The sequence below is a fragment of the Bos indicus genome, chromosome 6, assembly GCF_029378745.1.
Source record: "Bos indicus isolate NIAB-ARS_2022 breed Sahiwal x Tharparkar chromosome 6, NIAB-ARS_B.indTharparkar_mat_pri_1.0, whole genome shotgun sequence".
In the NCBI taxonomy this organism is placed as follows: domain Eukaryota; kingdom Metazoa; phylum Chordata; class Mammalia; order Artiodactyla; family Bovidae; genus Bos; species Bos indicus.
In genome coordinates, this window is record NC_091765.1 from 66236938 (window position 1) to 66262618 (window position 25681).

General features: G+C 37.6%; 1 protein-coding gene across 3 annotated transcripts in view; it reads right to left on the reverse strand.

Annotated features, from left to right (window-relative positions):
- The window catches only part of GABRA4 (gamma-aminobutyric acid type A receptor subunit alpha4), a 238179-nt gene that overhangs the window by 211871 nt on the left and 627 nt on the right, over nt 1–25681 (reverse strand). For all 3 annotated transcript variants that reach the window (XM_070791382.1, XM_070791383.1, XM_019962690.2), the window contains exons 2-7: nt 25217–25335; nt 9953–10020; nt 8804–9024; nt 8561–8643; nt 6086–6229; nt 4492–4644 (exon numbers count right to left, since the gene is read on the reverse strand). In XM_070791382.1, coding sequence (XP_070647483.1) covers nt 4492–4644; nt 6086–6229; nt 8561–8643; nt 8804–9024; nt 9953–10020; nt 25217–25335 — 788 coding nt within the window. The remainder of the gene's footprint in view (nt 1–4491; nt 4645–6085; nt 6230–8560; nt 8644–8803; nt 9025–9952; nt 10021–25216; nt 25336–25681) is intronic.

A 25681-nucleotide genomic window follows, 5' to 3' on the forward strand; every position in this document is an offset into this window, starting at 1 on the left:
AGCCATACACATCCACTCAGCAGCTCTGAAATCATCCACAAGCTCCCAGGTCCCCAGACTGCCTCCCCCACCCCACCCCTACCACATAAGGACAGAATGGTAGAGTGGACATGAGGGAGTTCTCAAAGTCAGGCAGAAATTGTTTGGGGTTTATCACTTCAATATATGATTTTATACAAGTTTCTTAATCTCTTTGTGTCTATATCCTTATCCATATAAAATTACTAATGCCTAACTTGCTGAGTTATTCTGAAGATTAAATAAGATGATCTCTATCAGTACATGGCAAATTTTATTATCATTATTATTAGTGTTACCAGGGCTTCCGTCTATGGGCTCGCACAGTCGGACACACGACTGAAGCGACTTAGCAGAAGCAGTATCCTTACTGTATGATACATAATGTCCTTACGCTGGCTTATCTGGATAGGAAATATTGGATGGATACAGCTATAACTAATGCTCTCCCCCCACACACACATACCACTGGAAATTTCTATTATTTGGGGACAAATGAGACAGAACAGTGGCTATGAGTTTGTAATCAACCAAGAAAGCATTCAAAGCTCATCAAGCAATCACAATAACTATAAAATAAAGAGAACATTCACATGATAGTATCAAGTAGCGAGTCTCAAAATGAGAGAGAAGGCAGCACGGACTGTCATAATAGTCAATGACACTAACAACAGTATTCACTGTGGTAGTCTTTGTATCCAAATAAACTCATTGAATCCTCACAGCCACCTTATGCAGTAGTGACAATTCACCCTGTTGTGACACTTGAGGAAACCGGCAGAAATACCTCACTGAAGGCTCCCAGCTAATAAACGGTAGACTTTAGGTTACAACTTAGGCCATCTTGCTCCGAAGTCTGCACTTTTTGACGTGGATGCCTCTTAATCAAAGGCATCATTAATGGGGCAATATTTTCTGTTGCAGAAATTATTTAGGAGCATAAGATAAAGATGGTAATACATGTGGAAGTGATTTTATTTTTATTTTCAATGATGATAGTTCCGGAAACATTAATATTATTTGTACAAGGGAAAGTTCAGGGACTTTGACCTTATTCTCAGCCCCTAACTTTCTGCCCAGTTAGGTTGTCTTTATAGATGATGCATACAGCCAAGGTTAACTGAGTGTTCACTGCACTTAATGAGACAATAAACACCAAGCATTTAGCAAATTAATCTTTTGTTGGTAACACAGATAGACCTAGAGGTTATCATACTGAGGGGAAGTAAACCAGACTGAGAAAGAAAACTATATATTAATAGGATATCACTTACATGTAGAATCTAAACACTGATAAAAATGAACTTATTTATAAAACAGAAACAGATGCATAGACAGAAAGGAAACTTATGGTTACCAAAGGAGAAGAAGATGTGGGAGGAACAACTTAAGAGTTTGGGATTAACATATACACTACATACATAAAATAGATAAACAACAAGAATTTATTGTATACTCAGTATTTTGTAATAATCTATAAGGGAAAAGAATCTAAAAAAATATACATATATATTTTTATATATGTCTACATATATATATCTGAGTAACTGTGCTATATAACTGAAACTAACACAATGTTGTAATAATGTTGTAATAATGCTGTAAAGAGCAATGTTGAATAGGAAGCTGGAATGTTAGGTCCATGAATCAAAGCAAATTTGAAGTGGTCAAACAGGAGATGGCAGAGTGAACATCGACATTCTAGGAATCAGCGAACTAAGATGGACTGGAATGGGTGAATTTAACCCAGATGACAATTATATTAACTACTGTGGGCAGAAATCCCTTAGAAAAAATGGAGTAGCTATTATGGTCAACAAAAGAGTCCAAAATGCAATACTTGGATGCAATCTCAAAAATGACAGAATGATCTCTGTTCATTTCCAAGGCAAACCATTCAAGATCACAGTAATCCAACTCTGTGCCCCGACCAGTAACACTGAAGAAGCTGAAGTTGAACAGTTCTATGAAGACCTACAAGAGCTTCTGGAACTAACACCCAAAAAAGATGTCCTTTTCACTATAGGGGACTGGAATGCAAAACAAGGAAGTCAAGAAACACCTGGAGTAACAGGTAAATTTGGCCTTGGAGAACAGAATGAAGCAGGGCAAAGGCTAATAGAGTTCTGCCAAGAGAACGCACTGGTCATAGCAAACACCCTCTTCCAACAACACAAGAGAAGACTCTACACATGGACATCACCAGATGGTCAACACCAAAATCAGATTGATTATATTCTTTGCAGCCAAAGATGGAGAAGCTCTATACAGTCAGCAAAAACAAGACTGGGAGCTGACTGTGGCTCAGATCATGAACTCCTTATTGGCAAATTCAGACTTAAATTGAACAAAGTGGGGAAAACCACTAGACCATTCAAGTATGACCTAAATCAAATCCCTTATGATTATACAGTGGAAGTGAGAAATAGATTTAAGGGACTAGATCTGATAGACAGAGTGCCTGATGAACTATGGACGGAGGTTCGCGACATTGAACTATAAAGAAAGCTGAGAACCAAAAAACTAATGCTTTTGAACTGTGGTGTTGGAGAAGACTCTTGAGAGTCCCTTGGACTGCAAGGAGATCCAACGAGTGTATCCTAAAGGAGATCAGTCCTGAGTGTTCATTGGAAGGACTGTTGTTGAAGCTGAAACTCCAATACTTTGGCCACCTGATGTGAAGAGCTGACTCATTTGAAAAGACCCTGTTGCTGGGAAAGATTGAGGGCAGGAGGAAAAGGGGACAACAGAGGATGAGATGGTCGGATGGCATCACTGACTCAGTGGACATGAGTTTGGGTAGACTCTGGGAGTTGGTGATGGACAGGGAGGCCTAGCGTGATGCGGTTCATGGGGTCACAAACTGAACTGAACTGAACACAGTGTTGCAAATCAACTGTACTTCAATTTAAAGAAAAGAATTTAGCAGAGTGTATGGCATTACATAATGGAAAGATGCATGTTTTCTTTTAAAAGCAGTTAATAATCAAGGCAACAAAGTCAAAGCAGAATTATTCTCCCCTGTATAGTAGAACATCTGGGAGTAACAAGTATGTGCTAAGTGTGCTATGTACCCTGTAATGACCACCACACATTACTCTACATCTTTACTAGTCTAGGAAGGAGAGACATTTTATCACAATGTTATGGATGGAGAAAATAAGTGGCAAATGTGGGTTTTAAAACCTGACCTACTGGAAAATAAACTTCACTACATTGTTTTCTCTCTTCATTTTCCCATCTATTTTCAATAGCTGAATTTTTCAACACTTGCAATGTGCAGTCATTCTTTAATTGAACCCTCACAACTCTATGAAGTAGACAGTCCCACTACACCTGCTCAACGCCTTCTTGGGGTCACACTCTGCCTGGAGCACTAACCCTCCTCTAAGAGTTTCCCCAGTAGGATTCCAAAACCTCCTTGAGTGAACCTAAGCTTAAAGCGGTGGCGGTGTCCATGGAATATGTCCCCACATTCAGGTCCTCTGAGAACACTAAGATGGCCCTCATCAGAAAGTCTCTCAATGGATTGGGGTTGAGTGAGAAGTCCCCACGCTCTTCAGCTCCTTCTTACCAGCATTCTTTCAGCTTTTGTGTGATGAGGGGTATTATATCATGGCTTTCTACCAAAGAGAAAAAAGCAATGGGAAGTTGGCATCTTTCATGGGGACTATACCTCCATTCCAGAGCAATTCTGATCATTTTCTTTTTTGTCCTACAACTGAATGCCTTTTCCACTCACAATCAATAGAAAAAGAATAGAAAAATATTAAATTAAATATTATTATAACTAATTGTAATATTTTACAATCAGCCAAAAGCATGGCTGATATGCAAAGGCTTATTAACAGCTAAAAAAATTAAAACTCAAGTGTTCTGGATTTGATACAATGACGAATGATATATAGGAAGCCAGTATATAAACAAAAAGAAAAAATGTGGCATATTCAGAAAATAAAGTGTAGATAGACTACAACAATGAGTTAACAAACTAAGCATATAATACTTTCAATTCAATGCATTTAAACCTTTTGTTCCTCTTCATTAAAAGGCAAATATTTCTAAGGCTTTCATATTCATTCATCCATGACTTTTATTTTAAACTCCCGGTGCATTTCATTTTAACACCTAGACATGATTTTAATTCAATTACACAGCATTAAGCTAGGTACCCAAGAATATCACCCACAGTGAAATTATATCCAGATTCATACTTGGTCTTCACCTGCCAGTTTACAATAAAGTAAATCTGATAGGGACCCAAATGAAGGAAAGGAATGCACTTATCCTCTCAAGCTTTATTACTTTGTATTAGCTGATAAGAATGAAATCTTTTGTGATTCTTTACTTAGCACAGCTAGATATATTACTGTTTAATATCTTCTCAGAGATGATATATCTAAAGGCTAGTCCCATGAATCACAATCAAAATGTAAAGTGAACAAAAATAACCAAGAAATGAATTATAATTACCAAATACAGTCCTAGCTGGAACTGATTCCTTATTTATCCAGAATGAAACTTGAGAAAGAATTACTGTCATAATACATGGAATGTATGTTTGAATCATAAAATAACCCATCTTCCGTCTGAGGTGAAAATAAACCGTCATAACAATATATTCACCTGTGAACGAAGCATGAGGAAAATTGTTATATTAATAGGTTCTGTGAGCAAATATTCAATGGTTTTATAATCATATTTCAGAATAACAAACAGTATTCTAGGCAAAGAAAGTATCTGCTCGGCATGACAGCACAAGCATTGAGAAATATGAAGTTCCCAACAAGGGGAAAACAATACTGAGCATCATTACATAGAAAAACATTTCTGTTGTTGCATTGTGATTAAGCAATTTAGTAAGTTGGGCTATAATTTTATAAAAATTCTTGCAGTGCCTTCTATTTTAAAGATCTAACACTGCAAAAGCAATTAGACTTCATTTGCAGCATTTGTAAGAGCAGATTTTAGAGTTAACTTTTATGGAAAATCACTTGGAAAAAAACCATGAAAATACACACACCTGTATGAAAATATAAAGCCTCATTTTAGAAAGAATTGTAATACACAGCTATACATTGTATATACATATATGCTTAGAGAAAGGTTGTCTTACTGTCTTAGTTTCAGGAAAAAACTTTCTTTCTAAATGTGATATATATGAAAAAAATATATAAAGAAACACATATAGACCCATCCATAACATCCCTGAGTTCAGGTATGTTTTATTAGCATTTAGACAAAAACCTAAAAAAGATAATAAGTAAATATATCATAAGATTTCTCGTAGCTCTTGATAAAATATTTAATATTACATCTGAAAGTAACATGCTAAGAAAGTAACTCAGGAAGCAGTAGCCTTATTCTCAGATTGAAGACTCAAATCTTCCCAAAACATATTTTTATAATCACTTACAGGCTGGAAAATACATGTTTTCAAAAAATACTTTTCCTGGTGATACATATACATAAGGAATAGTTTAAGAACAAGCAATAATCAGCTATTTTTCTCACACTGAATATGACAAAAACTAAGTCCTATGATTCTTTCCATTCACATCCCCAAAACAAATACAGACCAAGAATCCTCAATAATAATCATCCATCTACTCACATGACAGCTTTAATATATGCCCTTAACATATTTTATAATTAAATTTTATATTTTGCCTTTATTTTTGAAAAGAGGATAGAGTAGCACCATAAAAATTGGCAAGATATAAAAAACAGACTTGGAGAAAGTACTAAAAAACAAAGAAAATTCAGTGTTCAAAAAAATCAATGATCAGATTTCCTATCTGAGAATTCTGTTGAAAATAGTTTTGATATATTTGATCATTGACTTTTTTTATGAAAAAGAAAACCAACTCATTTCTTGCATCTCACCAACTCAGAATTTATTTCAAACTAAAATAAGATTTAAATATAAATAAAGAGAATTCTCAACTGTGAGCTATGCATCAACTCTATTTCTGGAAACTTTTAGCTGGACCCTGAAAACACAAGATATTTCAATGAAGAAGCTAGTGCCAAGTTGCATATTGGTTTAAATTACTGAATGTCTCACCTGTGATGGATTTGATAGTTTCACTCGATACAGTTTGCCCAATCAAGTCATACTGAACTAAGCTGGAAGACTCCTTTGGAACTTCTACTGATTTCTCAGGACCTTTCGTCCAGGTATAAATCATCTCACTCTTCGGATAGGCATCTGGAGGACAGCAGAGAAGGTGGTTAGAGTCAGGGCTCCTTTTCCATCTGCACTGACAGTCAATGATTAAGAATATTACACATGTTCAAGAAAGATGGAATAAATGAAAACAAGAATCATTATGATTTATTCAAACATGTTTAAGATTGAGAAAACTGTAGAGATTAAATAAGCAGTCTTGCAACTGGGCATATTTCTCATTTTTATGCCAGAGGTTTACAGGAGGAGAGACTAAAACTAAGGCAACTAAAATGTGATCTATGCATCAGTGTCCTTGGATATGTTTCCATACTAATAGGATAAACAGGTGAAAAGCAGAAAAAATAACCCCCACCCAAAGTACTGTCCAACTGCTATTCCTTTCCCTTCTAACTCACTTCTAATACTTGACCAATATTGACATCTTCCTTCCTCATACAGCTCTCTCAATTAGAAACATACCAGATGCTGCCTATAATAATACAACAACAAAAACAAAAGCAAATCCTACTTTGGAAGCGCTCTCCATGGGTCACCTATTCCAGACTCTGCCTCTGGGCAATACCCATGCTGTTTGGGAACCATTCTGCGGGTGACAACTGGCTATGCAGTTTGTAAAGCTCTCCAGGGAACGTACTTACAGAACCAATTCCACTACCTTTAAACTCTCACAATCAGAACATTTTCCCTTCCATCTTCAGCAAATCCCTCCCAGCGGCAATTCAAGCCCATTTTCTATTATTTGGTGTTCAGTGCACATGGAGACCAGCTGCTTGCTTACCAGCCTACCCAGAACAGATAGCTTGGCTCATACACAAATGAGTTCAAAAGAACCAAGATGAATTGTGTGCTGCCCTCTGCAAAGATTCCTAAAATGGCTAGAGCACAGTAGGCCCTCAGTGAAAATGTTTAATTCTGCAAAAGAGGTTGGTACCTAGGGAGACTATCTCTACAAACGACTTTGCAAAACAAGCTATAAGGCTTGTGTTGTCATTTAGTGGTGTACAATCAGGTCTCAAGGTTTATCTTCTGAAGTATATTCATGCTTAAATTATACATTTAAAGTCTCAGAATGCTAAGACCCTGTCCATGATATTTTAAGTCAGGTATCCTTTCTGTCCGTGTATTTTTCTGTTTTTATCTTTTCTCATCAAATCACTGGTTGGAGAGCAAAGGACTCACTCTAGTTTCAAGTTAACCCAACTTGAATATTGTGATTACTGAGGGTTATAAAAAGAATGACGACTGCCAAGTCTCATTAAGTTAAGCAATAAGCAATAATAACAGCAGGCAACGGTTTCACAATCATTGTGACTGAGAATCTGAAGCAATAGTAAAAGTCAGCATCTATTTTTGGTAGCTTCTGATTGAGTCAAATATTTGAGGCAGACGTGAGAAGAGGCAAGCACATTTTGCTGCCATCTCTGAGAGGGGAGCTCGGGTAAAAGAGATTCCTTATTCTGTCCTACCCATTCATTTCATCCTTTTGCCTTCACCACCACAAAATATCCCAAATCCATGTGTCTTACACCTCCTCTGATACTATAATCTAGTCTACATCATCACCAAGACACAGCCTCCAGCTCGTCTCTGTTTCTACAATCCAGTCTCCCTAGAATGAACAGAAAGCATGATCTTACTGGGGCCAGAACTGAAAACTATTTGTACTATAATAATTGACATTTCACTCAAGATAGCTCTAATCTAGGTAAAGTCCTTTCTCAACCACCCTTAGTAAAACCTTCCAAAGGCATCCAATAGCACTTAGAATAATATCTAAACAAATTAATGTAGCCCATAAGGTACTATACCATCTTGTTCTGCCTACATATCAGACCATCCCTCCTAATCTGTGTTGGTCATGCTTCAGCCATTTTTGTACTAATAGCGCTGCTTATGTTATTCTAACCCATGTCATGTCAGGAAGCCCTGAACCTTCTTTTGCTTTTTTTCAAGTCTGCCATAAAGGTTTCTGGTTGTAACAGAAGCTGTTAAATTCAAAAAATGAAAAAAATCATTTACTCTTTCTCTGATACACTACCAACACAAGGAGTTCAGTGGTCCCTAAATTTCACCACTGATCACCAACCTATTAACTATGACTCAATCTACCTAGGCTATCTAGGTAGCAAATAGAAATAATTTTTGCTTCTGGTGAGGGGAAAGGGGTTGTTTTTACCTCTTAACTTAAATATATTAGGTAATAAACTGTCTCCTAAAAGTCAAACCTCAGACAAGTCATTGTCATGGACAATGATTTAAATGTTAGACTATGGAAAATCATGAACATACAAAAACATCAGCTTGCATGAGGTAACCATAAATCCTAACCACAATCTGATTGTAACTTACAACTCCCAAATTTCAAAGGGCAGGCATGGCCATCCATGGGGAAGTCCACCAATCTCATGGGACATTCTGCACTTATGGTGAGTCTATGATCGAAAAAAGGCAATTAAATAAAATCAAAACTAAAAAAAAATAATTTTATAGATTCCTCAATGAGGAAGAAGGAAGAAAGGAAGGAAAAAGAAAGACAGGAAGGAAGGAAGGGAAGAAAGAAAAAACAGTTAAAAAAATTTTTTAAAAGACTACCTCATTGTGTATAAAATTGTGCCATTTCTCATAATTCTAAAAAGTTTATTTGGAGCTGTCATATTATGTGAGACAGATTTCTTTCCATTCCTGAAGAAAGTATCAGGAGTCCACACTTTTGTTACCATCATATTGTTCAATCTCAAAATTTCAATGGGGCCATCATATTTTAGTCTTTTGTCAATCCATGTCTGTCTGAAGAACACATCCATTGTGTATTCCTAGGGAAGTTAGTTTGTGACATAATCAATCACAGATGATTACACATAAATATGCAGAAAAATTCATTAAATTCTAGATTTGCCCTCAGAAAAGACTACCCCAGATGAAAACAAATAAGAGCAAATTAAAAAAAAAAAAAATCAATGGAGCAAAAGGAGTGTCAGCAATTAAAGCATGTTATGTCCATCTGATACGTTAATCTTCTACATTTGTTAGATAAATAAATTATCATACATATTAATCATTCCAGAATAATTACTCTAATTTAATAAAACTGCCAGCCACCAGGTAATTACAGTTGTACTTTGTTTTAAATCAAGTGGCAAAATTACTTTATGTGTAACAAATAACATTGCATAATTAATCATAAAATTATAGGCATCTCTTTAAGACAAAGTATGTAAAGTATGTAAAAGAGAAATCTTATATCCACAGATTTTATTAACGTTCACCTAGGGTCATTTCTTTGACCTGGAAACTGAAAATATTTAATATTAGAAAGCAAAACTGAATTTATACTGACCAGGGCTTAATGTTCTATGGAAGTGGGAGGAGGGGTGGTGAGCAAGAGGGCCAACAAGGAATTCTAAATGCAATTAAGACTACAATATAGTTTCATACCAAAACTAATTACACTCTCTAATTTTCTCCTCCGCAATAACTTTCTAAGGGAAAAAATATTACACACAACATTGTATTGTGGGGACAGAATGTTCTTTTCTTTGTTGAGAATGACTCCAAACCAGAAAAAAACCTCAACTATTACAGCTGAAATGCAAATTAAATGTCTCACTTTTTTAAACTTTTTAGGCTGTTCTTTCACTTTCTAGTTCTGTGTAATCGATTATAAGATAAATGTTAATTGCCCTCTTTTCTGCATATTTTCTCCAAACCTCAAAAAGTACATTTAATTTCCCAGATACCTACCATTTCAACATCGGAAACAGGTCCAAAGCTAGTGACATATATGTCAGTTTTCACTTCTGTAACAGGACCTAGTAGGCATGAATTAAACAAGTGTGAAAAGATAATTACCAATCCTACAGGCAAGGAGGGTTTGATAATTAAAAAGACAGATAAATCATGTTTTTACAAGCATCTTATGTTTTCAGTGAGATTATGTATCTCTCCAAAAAATGTAGACAAAAGAACAACAAAACCAGAAAGCAATATTTACTTACAGGCAAAAAGAAACCCCAATTACTTACTGTGATTCTTAGTTCTTCAAAGATACATCACCCCCGGGCACTGTTACAACAGGCAGTGCGGGGAACAAAAGCTTTTAGCTTTTGTGATTTTTTTTTATAGCTCATCATCTGATTGGCTTTTAGTAAAGAAGTGAGCTGTTAAAAAGAGGGAACTTAACCACAAGAGTAAAGTAGAGAAAAACCATAATGGCTGTAAGGAACACATTTTCAGTGAGTTGAGGATATTGGTAAATAAACACAAAAATGATTCAGGTCACTTTTAACAATAGGAAGATCATCCACTGGTAATTAAGATCAAAAACAAGCTCTCCTAAAAGTCAAACCCATGTATGTTCTGCCATTTACTTGTTGTGTGATCTTGGGCAAGTTACTTAACTCCTCAATGACAGCAACCTCACCTATCAGACAAGACTATTGATGGGGATCAGATGAAATTTCTCCTATGAGATCCTGAACACAGTTACACTTTCATGAAAGTATTTATCAAGTATTAGCTTTTCTTTGCTATTGAGGGTCTTTCCTACCTCTAAATAAGACTGTTTCAGGAACAAGTGTATGGGTGTGTTTGGCAGAAGCAAAATATGGGAGCATCATGACAATAGGGTTGACACAGATTCTAGAGGAAACTGCTGCAATCCAGGTTTAGCATGTTGCTTAAAATGAGAAATTCCATAGTTTAAATTTGGCTCTAATAATTTCTAATCGCATGATCTTAGTCAAGTCATACATCATCAGATACAGAGGAGGTTTTAATGGGTATTAGCTGAAATAATACATGTAAATCACTTGTCCCAGTCTCCAGAACATAACATGCTCAATAATGATAGTAATTATTATTGTACATAATAGCAATTTTAATTACTAATAAAAATTTTAAATTGCTGCACTCTTGAACATCATTTCTTATATGATGGTTTATAACACTGGATGGCCAGGGGCTACCTATTCCATACTGGAAAGAACAACATCTGTTATCAAGATGGACTGTTTCTCTTGAATACTGGGTAGGCAATTGGATTTATGCCAAAAAGAACACAGAGCAGTTGGAATAGCTTTATGCCCTAGGTCTAAAGTTATCTTCATAAAACAAATGAGAGTATTTCTCCCTCTACATGGTGAAGACTGAACCACAGAAAGAAAAATAGTCTGAAGGAGAAAGAAAATTCTTTCTTAAATAAGTATCCTAAGAAAAATATATCCTTTGGAAGTACAGTGAGAGAAAAAGTATAAATAATGCTGATCTGCCACGAGTTTTCATTTTGTAAAAATAATATTTTCTAAAATGTTAAAAAATTTTTTCATTTTTTAAAAAGTAACAAAAAAAAACAGAGAATAAGTGTGAGAAGTTGACTGAGAAATTGAAAACAGCAACAACAAAAATATGATAGTAATAAGCTTATGAAAGCCAAAGTGCTTCAGAAATAGGTAATCCAGGAAGCAAATAATGTGTGTCAAACCCTACTAGATGGAGATTTCATCCAAAAAAATTCAAAAGTGAGAGAAATCACTCTGCTAGCTTCTTAAGGACAATTGCTAAAGTGTTAAAAACATTACTTCAGTGCAAGTCAGGACAAGGAGTGATAAGTTACCCAGAACAATTAAGGCTGAGTAGATCTCGACAGTGAGACTGTTTGATGAGAATCTTGAGAAATTCAGTTACTTTGAAGATCAATTTAGGAAACTGGTTCTAAAACTTTAACTGGATCAGAACCACCCAGTAGGTTTATTAAAGCACACATGGCTGGAGCCTACCTCAGACTTGCCGTAAAGTAGGTCTAAAGTAGGGCTTGAAAATTTACATTTCTAACAAGTTCCTAGGTGATGCTGTTCACTTTAGTTCACAGAAAATGTTTATCTGTTTCCTAGAACAGTATTTATTTAGCTAATTGTGTCCTGTAAAACATTAATACCACAGGTGTTCTATTGACATGCAGGAAAGGTAGGAAAGGGAGGGATTAAGCCAATCATATTTTTCCTTATACATTTATTTTAAGGTGTGTGGGTTTATGCTAATTCTTAAAGTTATAATGACTCCATGATAACCAATCTTTTCAAATTCTGACATAACATTGTTACTTTTTCAATGATTCTTGAAAAATGCTTTATGTTCAGAATTACAACCTTGATTATTTGTGACATTATTCAGTATTTACTTTACACAATCAAAAAGGTCTTTGAGATTGAATGAGAGCCTAAAAATATATAATTGGTAGAAAAATTGCATTTGGACACCCATTCATTCAACATTTATTGAGTGGCCACCTGATGTACACCATTCCATGCTAGGTTCTGGTGTTACAGTGGTAAATCTGAAGTTTCCTGCCTCAGGCACTTAACATGCTATTGGGGGAGTCAAAGAATAAATAATAAGGAAATGAATTAAATGAAAGAATGCTATCATTCATAAAAGAAACAAAACAGGCTGGTAATAGTCTGGGAAAGCCATTGTAGATTTTTTAGCCACTCTTCAATGCAGTGACTTATTTTTAATTTCTAAATTCTATTTTTCTATTAAGGTATAATTGATTTCCTGTATAGTGGGCTTCCCTGGTGGCTCAGATGGTAAAGAATCCACCTGCAGTGCAGGAGACCTGGGTTCGATCCATGTTGGGAGGATCCCCTGGAGGAGGACATGGCAACCCTCTCCAGTATTCTTGCCTCGAGAATCCCCAGGGACAGAGGAGCCTGGTAGGCTACAATCAATGGGGTTGCAAAGAGTCAGACATGACTGAACGACTAAGCACACAGCACATAGTTGATTTACAATGTCATACCAATCTCCAAAGCAGTGACTTTCAAACAGAGCTGAAGAATGATCACAAGACATTGGAAGAGCTGAGAAAATGCATTTCAGGTAGGAGAACTTCAAGGGGAAAAACTCAGACAGAACACCTCCTTCGCTGTCCATATTCTGAAAGTGGTATCTTTTAAGCAACTTATTTATATGTTAAGTTCACTGTTTTAAACTTGTAGAAATCCCAGTGAAAGAGATTGTTATGAGCTGAATTATATTCTCCTAAAATCATATGTTGAGCATCTAGTACTTCAGAATGTGATTATGTTTTGAGATAGGGTCTTTACAAGGGGAATAAACTTAAAATGAAGTCATTAGGCTGGGCCTGAATTTAATATAACTGGTGTCCTTATAAAAAGAGGAAATAGAACACAGAAACACACAGAAGAAAAACTAAGATACAAAGAGAAGACAACCACCTACAAGCCAAGGGGAAAGAGCTTAGAAGAAATCAACCTTACTGACACATTGATCTTGGGCTTCTAGCTTAAGGAATTGTGAAAAAAATGAATTTACTGTTATTGAAGCCACTCTGTCCATGGCACTTCGTTATGGCAGCTGAAGCGAATGAATACAGAGGTTAATCATTTGTCCTGTTTTTTTCCCCCCAAGTTTTCTCCCTCTGATAGGCAGTCCAGCTCTGCCTCTGTTTATAGGCTATGGTAAGAAGTTTGATTTGTATTCCTTAATCACTGGGAGACCACTGAAAAGTTTGATGTAAGGAAAATATATGATCTGAATCACTCTGGCATTTGTATGGGCACTGAATTATAGGGAAGCAGGAGTAGAAGGAGGTTTCCCTGGTGGCTCAGGCAGTAAAGAATCTACCTTCAATGCAGTAGTGCGTGTGAAGTCGCTCAGTCGTGTCCAACTCTTTGCGACCCCGTGGACTGTAGCCCAGCAGGCTCCTCCATCCATGAGATTCTCCAGGCAAGAATACTGGGGTGGGTTGCCATTTCCTTCTCCAGTGCAATAGACCCATGTTCAATCCTGGGGTCGGGAAGATCCCCTAGAGAAGGGAATGGCAGCCCACTCTAGTAACCTTGTCGGAGAAATTCATGGACAAAGGAGCCTGGCGGGTTACAGTCCATGGGATTACAAAGAGTTGGACATACCTGAGTGACTAACACACACACACACACAACCAACTGAAGAAATCTCTTCTAAGAGGCTGCTGTACTAAGTCAGGTGACGGGTGACAGTGTCCTGGACAAGGGATGTGGCAGTAGGGATGGAGAGTGGACGAATCAAGGGGCATGTATGTGTGGAACTGCTCCCAAGCGACCGGGCTGTTTCCAAAGAACAATAAGCAAACATACTAGTATTTATTTAAGGCCTACTATGTGCCAGTGGGCTACCCTGGTGGCTCAGTGGTAAAGAATCCACCTGCAATGCAAGAGATGCAAGAGATACAAGTTTGATCCCTGGATCAGGAATACCCCTGGAAGAAGGCATGGACCCACTCCAGATTTGTTACCTTGGAGAATCCCATGGACAGAGGAGCCTAGTGGGTTATAGTTCATGGGGTCACAAAGAGTCGGACACAAATGAGAGACTGAGCAGGTATGCCTGCATGTGCCAAGCAGGGTACTAAATTCTTCCCATATGCTCTTTCATTCAATCTTCATAATATTCTCCAGGAATGATATTTTAAGAGAATTTTATGGATATGGAAACTGAGCTCACAGAGGTTAAATGTTATATTCCAGAGCCAGAATTATAACCTTCCTGTGTTGATCTACAAGACATATTCTAGATTTACTATGTTAATGATGTCATTAAATAGTAAATCCATTGTTAATAATATACATATAATTTTCTATCTAGTACATAACATGCCATACCTATCTTTCTTGTTTTGTTTCATAAGTAGTTTCTGAACTATATTCTTGTAGCTCTTTGTATGCATTTGCTCTTCTTCTTATTACAGCCTGCTTGAGTCTTTCTGTCCTTAACAGCAAAGGTGAATCTTAATTCTCTTGGAAATCCCAAACGAGCACAGTGTTTTTCACATACCAGGTGGTGAATAACTATGTGTTTGATTGTGTTCCCAGTTATCACCCTAGTAGTGGTTTTAAAATCTCACCAAAGGAAAAAAATTCTGGGATTCATTCGTTACATTAGCTAAGCTACAAATGTTTCCTGATTAAAGTAGAATCCATGTTTTATTTATATTTGTATCCTCTTCCTGAACAGATTTTAGGCCTTAAATGTAATAGATTTCTAATAAATCAGTGCTCAATGAACAACGGTCGCTATGCAATTAAGAATAATTCTTAGAGACGCTTCCTCTAACACTGCAGTTTAGGATGTTCAGATCAATGTTCCTAAGAGTATAATTACATAGAAACCAGATAATTTTGATCTTGGAAGGACTTCTCATAATTTTATATGCATTTGCGTAACATAAAGGAATCTTTTAAAATCTTGCTTCTTTGATAATAAGGAAATAGTTTTTATTCCCCCCAACATAGTGGACAATTCCTAAGGCAAAGGGATCTTCAACAGTTTTGAAAGGAACCGAGACGACCAGGATCAAATTCATAGGAATACTCCCATCATACTAATGAATCCAATTTGCTTGGAAAGTGGGAAAGCAATTAACAAGGTCTTAGACAATTTCCCACTCTTTAGCTTTAGAGACCTGGACAAAAATATCACTTTTTAATTTCTTCTCTAGTAAAAGGGTCCAACTTGCTGTCATACCCAGGAAAAAACACTTAAGCTGTTTTGCAGATACATTTGAGTCAACTCCTGTTCTCCAAATCGCCTTCTGAGCTGTGCACTTGAAAGTTTTCTGGGTTTTCAGTCACCTAAATCCGTGCACCAGCTACATCTCATAAAACACTATTAATGTCTCCCCAAATCAAGAGACTTAAAATATTTAAGATGTATGATAACAACAATGAATCTCAGTGTAATATGTAAAGAAATCTCTAATTCTCTGTCACCTACAAAATATAGAAAAACTAGCCTTCCTGTATATTAAAGAAGGAACAGATGTCTATTGATACTGTTGAGAAAGCAAACAAGTATAGAGCTTTACTTAGATGACATTAAAGATTAGTGCCTCCTTTATGCTATGATCCTTCCATGAATCCAGCTCTACTTCTTAAATATTAAAGCTATCAAATAAACAAATAACAGTACCTAAACAAAAAAAAAATATGAGCAAAAGATGAAAATGCTATTCATAGAAGGAAAATTCTTGTGAGCAATAACATTTTGAAAAGATGTTCAATCAGAGTAGAAATCAGGAAAATACAAGTCATTTCACATTAAAATACCATTTCTTTTCTAAAGTGTTGAAAGGTTTGTGGATCCTGAATCTCATATTCACTGTAAATGGATTTGAATTTGTAAAACTACCACAGAAAACAGTTTGGCATTATCTCATCAAATTGAACTCCCACTTACACTAAGATCCAGAAAAATCCACTTTTGGATATATATGCAAAAGCAACTCTTGCACATTTACAGCAGGGAATTTGGGCCAGAATATTCACAGAAACACAATCTTGGAAACAAGCAAAATGCCTACTGCCAACAGAGCAGCAGATGAATCAGCTAGTTCCTATGCAATGGGAATATCACACAGCAGTTAAAATGAATGATCTATAGCAAGACACGATGGTAAGAATAGATTTTAGAAATACACAAGTGAAAAAGCATCAAAAGATAATAGCATGTTCAAAACAAATGAAAATTTTTAAATTTCAATGTCTTTATTAAAAGAGTAAATTTGAGCTAAAGCAATATTCAAATAAAGCTATGGAATAACTTAAAAAGGTCTCAGAATCATGGTTATTTTGGGTGGGGAAAACAGGCAAATAGGATGAGGGAGACCATATAGCAGAGTAAGTTATCAAGGTTGTGCTGTTTAGTTATTTAAGTGGGTGTTTATTTTATTAGAGCAAATGAACGAATAGATGGATAGATATAAAGAAGGCTATCTGTGGACCAATAATGAAAATGTATCATGAACCAAGGATTTTTAATCCAGAATCTTATTATGTGTAGCAGAAGCTTTTTAAAACAAATACATAAAAAGGCCTAGATAATAAAGCAGCTATTTGCTTAATGATATATAAAATAAAGTTGATGCAATTTTTCATCTAAGAGAAAATGAACAGTTATTAATAACCAGGTTTTTAGTGCCTATCTTAGGAAACAAAAAAATACATTTTGCATATTCTTGTCCTAAGGAACCTATGTGTATATTAGCACCAGTACATCTTTTTTGTTAAATCAAGAGCATAAGAAAGTAAATTTGTGATTTGGATTCCACAGTCTCTTGCTGTCTCAAGGGCATCTTTCTTTCAGTTATCCTTTCCCTCCACTCTAATATTAAGTTATTCTCTCCTTGTCTGTTTCCAGTGGTACACAAACAGCTTATGGTATTTCTAATTATTTGGAAAAGGTAACCTTCCCTCTTCCTCTTCTCTTTCATATGTAAACTTTGAGGGGAAAAGAAGGCTATGCTGACTGCCTGGAATTTTCTTTTTATTCACTCCATCATCTATTACAATCTAGTTTTCATGTTTAGGATCCACTAAAATTGCTTTTGTCAGTATTATAAGGTTTTTTTTCCCTATCTACAGCATCATTCCCTCAAAGTTTTAAAATAATCTTATTTCTCTCATTTTTAAAAAAGATCTCCTGATGCTACTTCTCCCGTTTACCAGCTCATTTCTCTGCTCCCCTGTACAGATCCCAGAAAGAAACTCCTCTCATTCTTTCCAGAACACACGCAATCAGACTTTCACTTTCATCACGTCACCAAAGCTGCCTTTGTCAAAATCACTGGAGATGTAGATACTGCTAAATCTAGAGGTCCACTTGATGTTCTTATCTTTCTTTATCTGTCAGAAGCATTAGATATAATTGATCAGTCTTGCCTCCACTTTGAAATACCTTTTTTTTTCTTTACATCCAATCTAAACACTCTCTTGGATATTTTCTTTTGACCTCAAAGGCCATTCCTTTTCAGTCTTCCTGAGACAGAAATTCCTCCTCCTCTTTCCCTACCTCTTAACACTGGGGACTTTGGAGCTCAATATTTGTACTTCTTCTCTATCGCCATTAATTCCTTGGTTTTCTCTGCAGTCTTATGGCCTTATATACCACACACATTGACATATCCAATATCCCTGCATTCCAAGACTATCTTCATTTTACAGCCAATAAGCAGCTCAAATGTAACATATCCACATGCAAATTGTTCAACTACATCCCCAAGCTGCTTCAGCCAGTTTTGGCAGCTCCATTTTTCTAGCTGTTCAATCTAAAACTCCTGAGTCAGACCTCATGTGTCCCTTTTTTCTCACATCTCATAGCCTAGCTGTCACCAGTAGACTATAACTTTGAAAAATAGCCAAAAGCCAACCATTTCTTACAATTTTACAGGCTCCTCTGCCACCAACTTGGTCAAAATGGCCATCAGTTTTTGCCTGGTTGATCATAAAAACCTTTCTGCCCTTGACCCTGACTTACTGTTCTCAATCCAGCAACCAAGGTGAGCATTTGAAAATTAGCCAGTTCAGGTCTCACCCCTAGTGGAATCCTTCCAAATACTTCTGATATGATTCAGAGTAAAAGCAAAGCTCTCACCAGTCTGCGAAGCTTTATACAACCTCATCCTTGTATCACACTGACCCCTTCTTACTCCTCAGCCATGCAGTGACATACTCCACTCCTTCATGCAGTGACACTTCCATTCTCAGCAAGTCTGCATCTGTAGTTCCTTGTCACCAGAAGACCCCACCTAAAGACAACTTAGGCTCTTTTCTACTTAGGAGCATAGTTCAAATATCCACACATGATCTCTAAATTTCACCCTTCTCCCCTTACTGTTCCTCCTCCAATCCTCTCCAATTTAAATAACACTATTCCCTGTCCATTTTCTCAAAATAAAAAATCCAGGACTCATTTCTTGTTTCTCCCTCTCCTTTACCACCATTATAGGAATCCATCACCAATTTTTTGTTGAATTATACCTCCAATATATATCTCACCTTTATCTATTTATATTCATCTTTGTTGCATTTACCATCTTATTCCAAGCCATCATTAACTAAATGGAGACAACCAGAGAATAAAAGGTTTTTTTTTTTCCCCCCATTGGTCTCCTTGCTTCTAATATCATCTCAACTCCATATCTAGGCCTTTCTTTTCTTTATGCAGCAGCCAGAGATATCATATTACAATCTAAGTCATACCATGTCATTCCCTCTACCTAAAAAACTCCAATAGAATTGAGGTTCATAAAAGAAAACTCCTTTATGAAAGACCTTACATAATGCGACCTCCTCTAACAGCACTAAGCTAGGCCTATGAGATTCTTCCTCTTGCTTTCTGACTCCAGGCACACTGGACACCCTTCACTGTCTGAATCACATTATTATTTAACTTAGAATCTTTGCATTTGTTTTTTGTTTTCTTTTTTTCTGCCTGAGACAAGTTTTATTTACTCTTCCCAAGTCTGTCACCTTTAGGTCTCAGCTTAAACATCTACCTCATCCACTGTATCTGAAATAGATCTCTCACTCAACTTATTCTTTATCTTAGCATTTGGATTGTTCCATAGCATTATCTTTAATTATTTGTTTCCCTGTTATTTTTCTCTCTCTACACTGCTTAGCCTGTGTCTGATTCAGAATTATATCTTTACAACTTTCCATTGTTCTTAGCTCGAAACAATTTCTCACTATCTATTGATTTAACCAATGAATGAAAGTGACAAGTTTGAAGAGAATGAAGCTTTATTTTTCTTTTTCCCTGTGGATTTCAACAAAAGCCCCTCGATAAAAGTGAAAGAGGAGAGTGAAAAAGTTGGCTTAAAGTTCAACATTCAGAAAACTAAGATCATGGCATCTGGTCCCATCACTTCATGGGAAATAGATAGGGAAATAGTGGAAACAGTGTCAGACTTTATTTTTTGGGGCTCCAAAATCATTGCAGATGGTGATTGCAGCCATGAAATTAAAAGACGCTTACTCCTTGGAAGGAAAGTTATGACCAACCTAGGCAGCATATTCAAAAAGCAGAGACATTACTTTGCCAACAAAGGTCCATCTAGTCAAGGCTATGGTTTTTCCTGTGGTCATGTATGGATGTGAGAATTGGACTGTGAAGAAAGCTGAGCGCTGAAGAATCGATGCTTTTGAACTGTGGTGTTGGAGAAGACTCTTGAGAGTCCCTTGGACTCCAAGGAGATCCAACCAGTCCATTCTAAAGGAGATCAGCCCTGGGTGTTCTTTGGAAGGAATGATGCTAAAGCTGAGACTCCAGTACTTTGGCCACCTCATGCAAAGAGTTGACTCATTGGAAAAGACCCTGATGCTGGGAGGGATTGGGGGCAGGAGGAGAAGGGGACGACAGAGGATGAGATGGCTGGATGGCATCACGGACTCGATGGACATGAGTTTGAGTGAACTCCGGGAGTTGGTGATGGACAGGGAGGCCTGGCATGCTGCAATTCATGGGGTCGCAAAGAGTCGGACATGACTGAACAACTGAACTGAACTGTGGACTTCAAATGTTCTTTTCATTTATATATTTTTAAAAATATATTCTCTGTCAACATTCAATTAATAAAGCTGGCATGATATATCAATTTAATTTTTAGCTTGAGATATAGGGTTGCAAAGATTCGGACACAACTTAGCGACTAAACAACAACAGATCATTTTAAAACATTTCAAGCATATTTGCATTTCTGTGGGAAAATTATTCCAAATTTACCTAATGTATATCAATCCTAAAGGATATCAATCCTGAATATTCATTGGAAGGACTGATGCTGAAGCTGAAGCTCCAATACTTTGGCCACCTGAAGCGAAGAGCCAACTCATTAGAAAAGATCCTGATGCTAGGAACGATTGAAGGCAGGAGAAGGGGAAAACAAAGGACAGATGGTTGGATGGCATCACCAACTCAATGGACATGACTTTGAGCAAGCTCCAGGAGATGGTGAAGGACAGGGAATCCAGGTGTGCTTCAGTCCATGGGGTCACAAAGAGTCGGACACAGCTGAGTGACTGAACAACAACGATATATTCCCCCAATGTTTACTTTTCCATTTAAAACTGTTATTAAGTCTTTAAAATAAAAGTTCTCATTTTACTCCTCTGGGGGCAATGGTGTTTTGCTTACTGTAATGACCTACTTTGTAACAGGAAGGTATGTTCATGAAAATTTGACTCTTGGTCAACAGAAGGATGCAAAAAATGTCTTAGAAGTGGTTGAAGCAAAAGACCAGCTGCCTGACTAAGGTTTTAAAGAGTGAAGTGTGAGTTCTGATCTTGTCTTGTCAACTATAAGACGCAGGATTCTTGGGTAATTCACTGCAATTTTCCCAGCCTCCTCTCTAAGAGAAGAAAAAAGCATGCCCTGCTTATCTTTTTGCATTGGTTGTGATCATCTTATTAGAAATCGTATGTGAAAATGTTTTCAAAAGTGCAGAAAACCCTACTCACATGAAGTCTTACAGTGTTGATGAACAACCTTGCAAAACCCTAGTGCTCCACTGCCGTTTCAGAGAGATTGTGGAAGATGAACCAAGGCAATTATCTCTATCTGTATGTCTCTGGAAGCATTTATTATTCCAGATCATGTGCCTCATTTATTCCAGATTTTGTGCAGAGATGCACGAAAGGATTGTGTAATCCTTCGATCAATGGAAGTGGATAAGGACTGGCTTCCTACAGGTGGTTAGTACCTTAGCTATGCATTTTTAAGAAGGTGTATAACAGTGCTGAAGTGGCTAGAGGCCCAGGGGATGCTCTTTACTGTGGAATGGTTTACTGTATGCTGCTTCTAGGTTGGTGCAAGCTCCTTCCAGATGGTAGCAGTCTGGAAGAACTCTGCCTTTTCAGATGTCCCAGTCTAAGTGCCCTCACTCTGCCCCCATCCTTCCCTTTTCACCTTTCTCCTTTCCTCTTCCAACAGAGACAAAGGAGAGGGAATCCTGGAGGGACGAAAAGAAAGAACCATTTCAGTTCCTTTTACTTCCCCATTGCAAGCTGTGCTGCTGAGTTAAAAATATGTAATTTCATTTCCAAGTCTATTTCAACCTTTGCCTGGCCTACTGAGCAATCACAAACCCTCCCATCTCAGTTCAGATCTTTGCTTTTAGCTTTATTTTAAAGGGAACACTGCTAAGCTGTATAAACAGATATAAAGTAAATGATCTACAAAGAGCAGAAGTAGGATTAAGGGAACCAGGAAGTAAATCTGTATTTATAGCACAATGGTCAAAATCTGAATTATTTTCATTTCATTTCAAAAATGCCAAATTTTCCACAAGATATAAGATGTCCAGGAAGGCATCAAACCTGTGGCATTCAAGAGTTTCTGCTAACAATGAATGTTCTTATTATTTTCTGTGATGCTCATTTATAACACCATGTAAACAGATTACACATTTTTCTGCAGGTGAGAATTACTGTTCCTCTGTTACATCTGGAATACTACATATTTACAGAGAATGACCCACTTCTAATTAATGAATCACATTTACCACAAATATTTATGAGCAACAACCCCCAAAATTGTGCTACATGGTAAATTATTAATAATGAATTGACTACTAACACTTAAAATAATGCAAATTCAACCCCTTCCCATAAAGCTATAAAAGAACCTCCAAGTGGGCAACGAATATCACTTGGCAGAGACAAACAAGATGACTAATGCCCTTGAAACATTTTAGCAGTCCTGCAGCTAACCAAAATCGAGCAATGGCTTCTATAGGTGGATTTCATTTATTTTATTGTCTATATACTATCATGGGAGAAGGTAGCTGGTAAAAAAATGATGCATCTACAATGGATCCCTTCTCCCTTTTGAATTACAACTTGCATTACAACCAACTGGGCAGATGTGATTTTAATTTTCCACATTTAATAATAAAATCATACAGTTTCAATAATTTTGTGCTTTAATTTATGTTCAGGGACATCAATTCACTAATGAATATTTAAACTACATGTGATTTGATACTTCTATTATTTTTTTCCTTTACTTAAAATGTCAAGTTTAAAAACTTTATGGGCAGATAAATCCTTTTTTATTGATATAATACAGCCTTAAATGGCATCACATCATCTGAAACTTTCTCCACACAGTTATTTTTGATCTAAAGTGATAATTTCCCAGTCACTTATGAAAGATCGTGCATTGACAAATGATTCACTTCTGTAAGGAAGCCTTTTTTCAGATTTGCATGAAGGCAAATGCAGGGCTAAGCATCCTACCCCTAGAGAGGCAACATGAGAAGAACTGGGAGAATCTTTCATCCTCTGACCCATCTTTATCACTGTCAAAATGCAAAAACAAACAAAAAAATGAATTAAATCCCTCAATGGCTCCCAGTAACCTTCTCAATAAAATCCAGAAATAAGGAATAAAGTGGGCTCCTGGTTTCAGAAGACTGGATTCCAGTCTATCATTAATATGCTATGCTAGTCTTTCAGTCGTGTTTGACTCTTAAGGAACCCAAGGACTACAGCCTGCCAGGCTCCTCTGTCTATGGAATTCTCCAAGCAAGAATACTGCAGTGGGTTGCCATTCCCTTCCTCCAGAGGATCTTCCCAACCCAGGGATTGAACCTGAGTCTCCTGTGTCCTTTGCATTGCAGGCAGATTCTTCACCACCTGAGCCACCAGAGAAGCCTAATATGCTGTTTCTCAGTATAAATCACTTTCTCTTTCAAACATTCTCCTTTGTTACATGAGAAAAACAAGACTGGTTAGACTCCTAAAACCCATACAATTCTCTTTTATTTTCAACAATTCTTTCTAAGCTGGGACCAAACACCTCTGGAATAATATCTAATTCTGTTCTTTTTCTCAGAAACATCCTGCTCCCATTTACCTTCTACACTCCCCATCCTTATCTCCTAAAACCCTCAAAAGGAAGCACAAATGCCTCAGTGCTTCTAATACTATGATATTCATCAGAAAGTATCTGATGGCATCCCAATCTTTGTGGGTTTGTCTTTTAAGTACACAGCTTGATGTGGGTTCCAATATTGCCCATGCCATTTATTAAGTCTGAACTTGGACCAGTTGGTTATCTTCCCAAGCCTCAACTTCTACACCTGTAAAACAAGGATAGTAATACCTTTCTCTCGGGGTTGTTGTAAGGTTAAACAGTAAGGTTCCTTATCCTTTAAGGTAGAGCCTATGTCTTATTCGACTCATTTCCCAAGAAGTAACTAGATCAGACTAGTGGAAAGAACAGGAACTTGGTGGTCAGGAGACATGGGCTGAGGCTTTAGGTGAAGATTGTTCTCACTGAACTGGACTGAGAGGGTTTTTAAGGTTAAGAATAGTATCTTGAGATTTCTGTGAACCTGGTGCCTAGCACAATGCTTGAGATTCTCATTACATAAGCAAAGGGACTATGAATACGAAAAAGAGAGCAACGATGCTGTGAATGGATGTGCCTCCATTAGACCCTTTATACATATTTACTTTAGGAAGAAATATAGCAGAAACATCCCTGACTTCAAAGTCTTAGGAGGGAAGTAAACAGCCACCTCTCCAAATAAAGTAAAATTTGATCCCAGGGTAGAAAAGAATAGGCAAGGACTGGGTTCTCTAGGAGAGCAGACAGCTTCGTGCCCTAGATTCGTGTCCTAGGTAGAACAGGGTCGAGGTTTTGGCTGAGGAACTAACACCACGTGGGGGGACAGGGGACTTAGAATCAGCTGTCCAAGTGCAACCTGCTCGGAGCAAAGTGGCCAAGTTGGGAGAAGTCCATTCTCAGGGCGCAGAGCAGCGGGCCAATTGAGCCCCGGGTTCCCATTTTTGACTCTTTCCCTTCACCCTCCCCCGCCCAGCAGTCAGGTCCCAGGAGGTAATTAGTGTGGGGGAGACGCAAAGCTGCTGAGCGGGCAGGGAGATGGGAAAGTACCGGTGGGGGCGGTCTTCTTGTCAGAGGTCTTGTCAAACGAGGGGAGAGGGAGAGAGAAGAGACGGGGAGGGAAAGGCGGAGGGGGGGGGGGGGGGGGGGGGTGGGGGGGGGGGGGGGGGGGGGGGGGGGAGGTGGCGAGAAAGAGAGAGAGACTAACAGATTTTTCATTTTTGCATTCCAGGCATACCTAATGATATTCCCACAGACAGACAGGCAGACGCAGAGAGAGACATACACAGGACACACTTGCGCGTTTGAAATCGTTCATACCCCCAAATCCAGGACGCAGCCTGTTGTCATAACCATCGAGTAAACTGTCCAGGATGCGGGTAAAATTTTCTGGGCATAATTTCTCCTCCTTTTGGTTCTGTCCTGGGGATTCGTTTAAACTGCAAATGCACACGCACACACATACACACAAAAAAAACAAAAACAAAAAAAACAGGCGGAGGGGTTATTTTAAGAATTGATCAACGAACAGGTGGAAACAGGTTTATGTTCTAGGAAAAGAGTCTCTCGCTCCAAACTATAGGAGTCAGGGCTGAGGGATGGAGGAGAGAGAAATGGCCCGGGGAGGCGCAGCCCGCACACACGGACCCCAGTATCCACACTCTTCTCGGACCCCGCGCCCCTGCTGCTCTTGGCGTTTACGCGTTCAGAGCAAAGCCGGGCTCCGCGACCCTGACGTTACAGCGGAGACCAGAGGGTCTGGTTCGCCTTGGGAGGGGCAGGTGG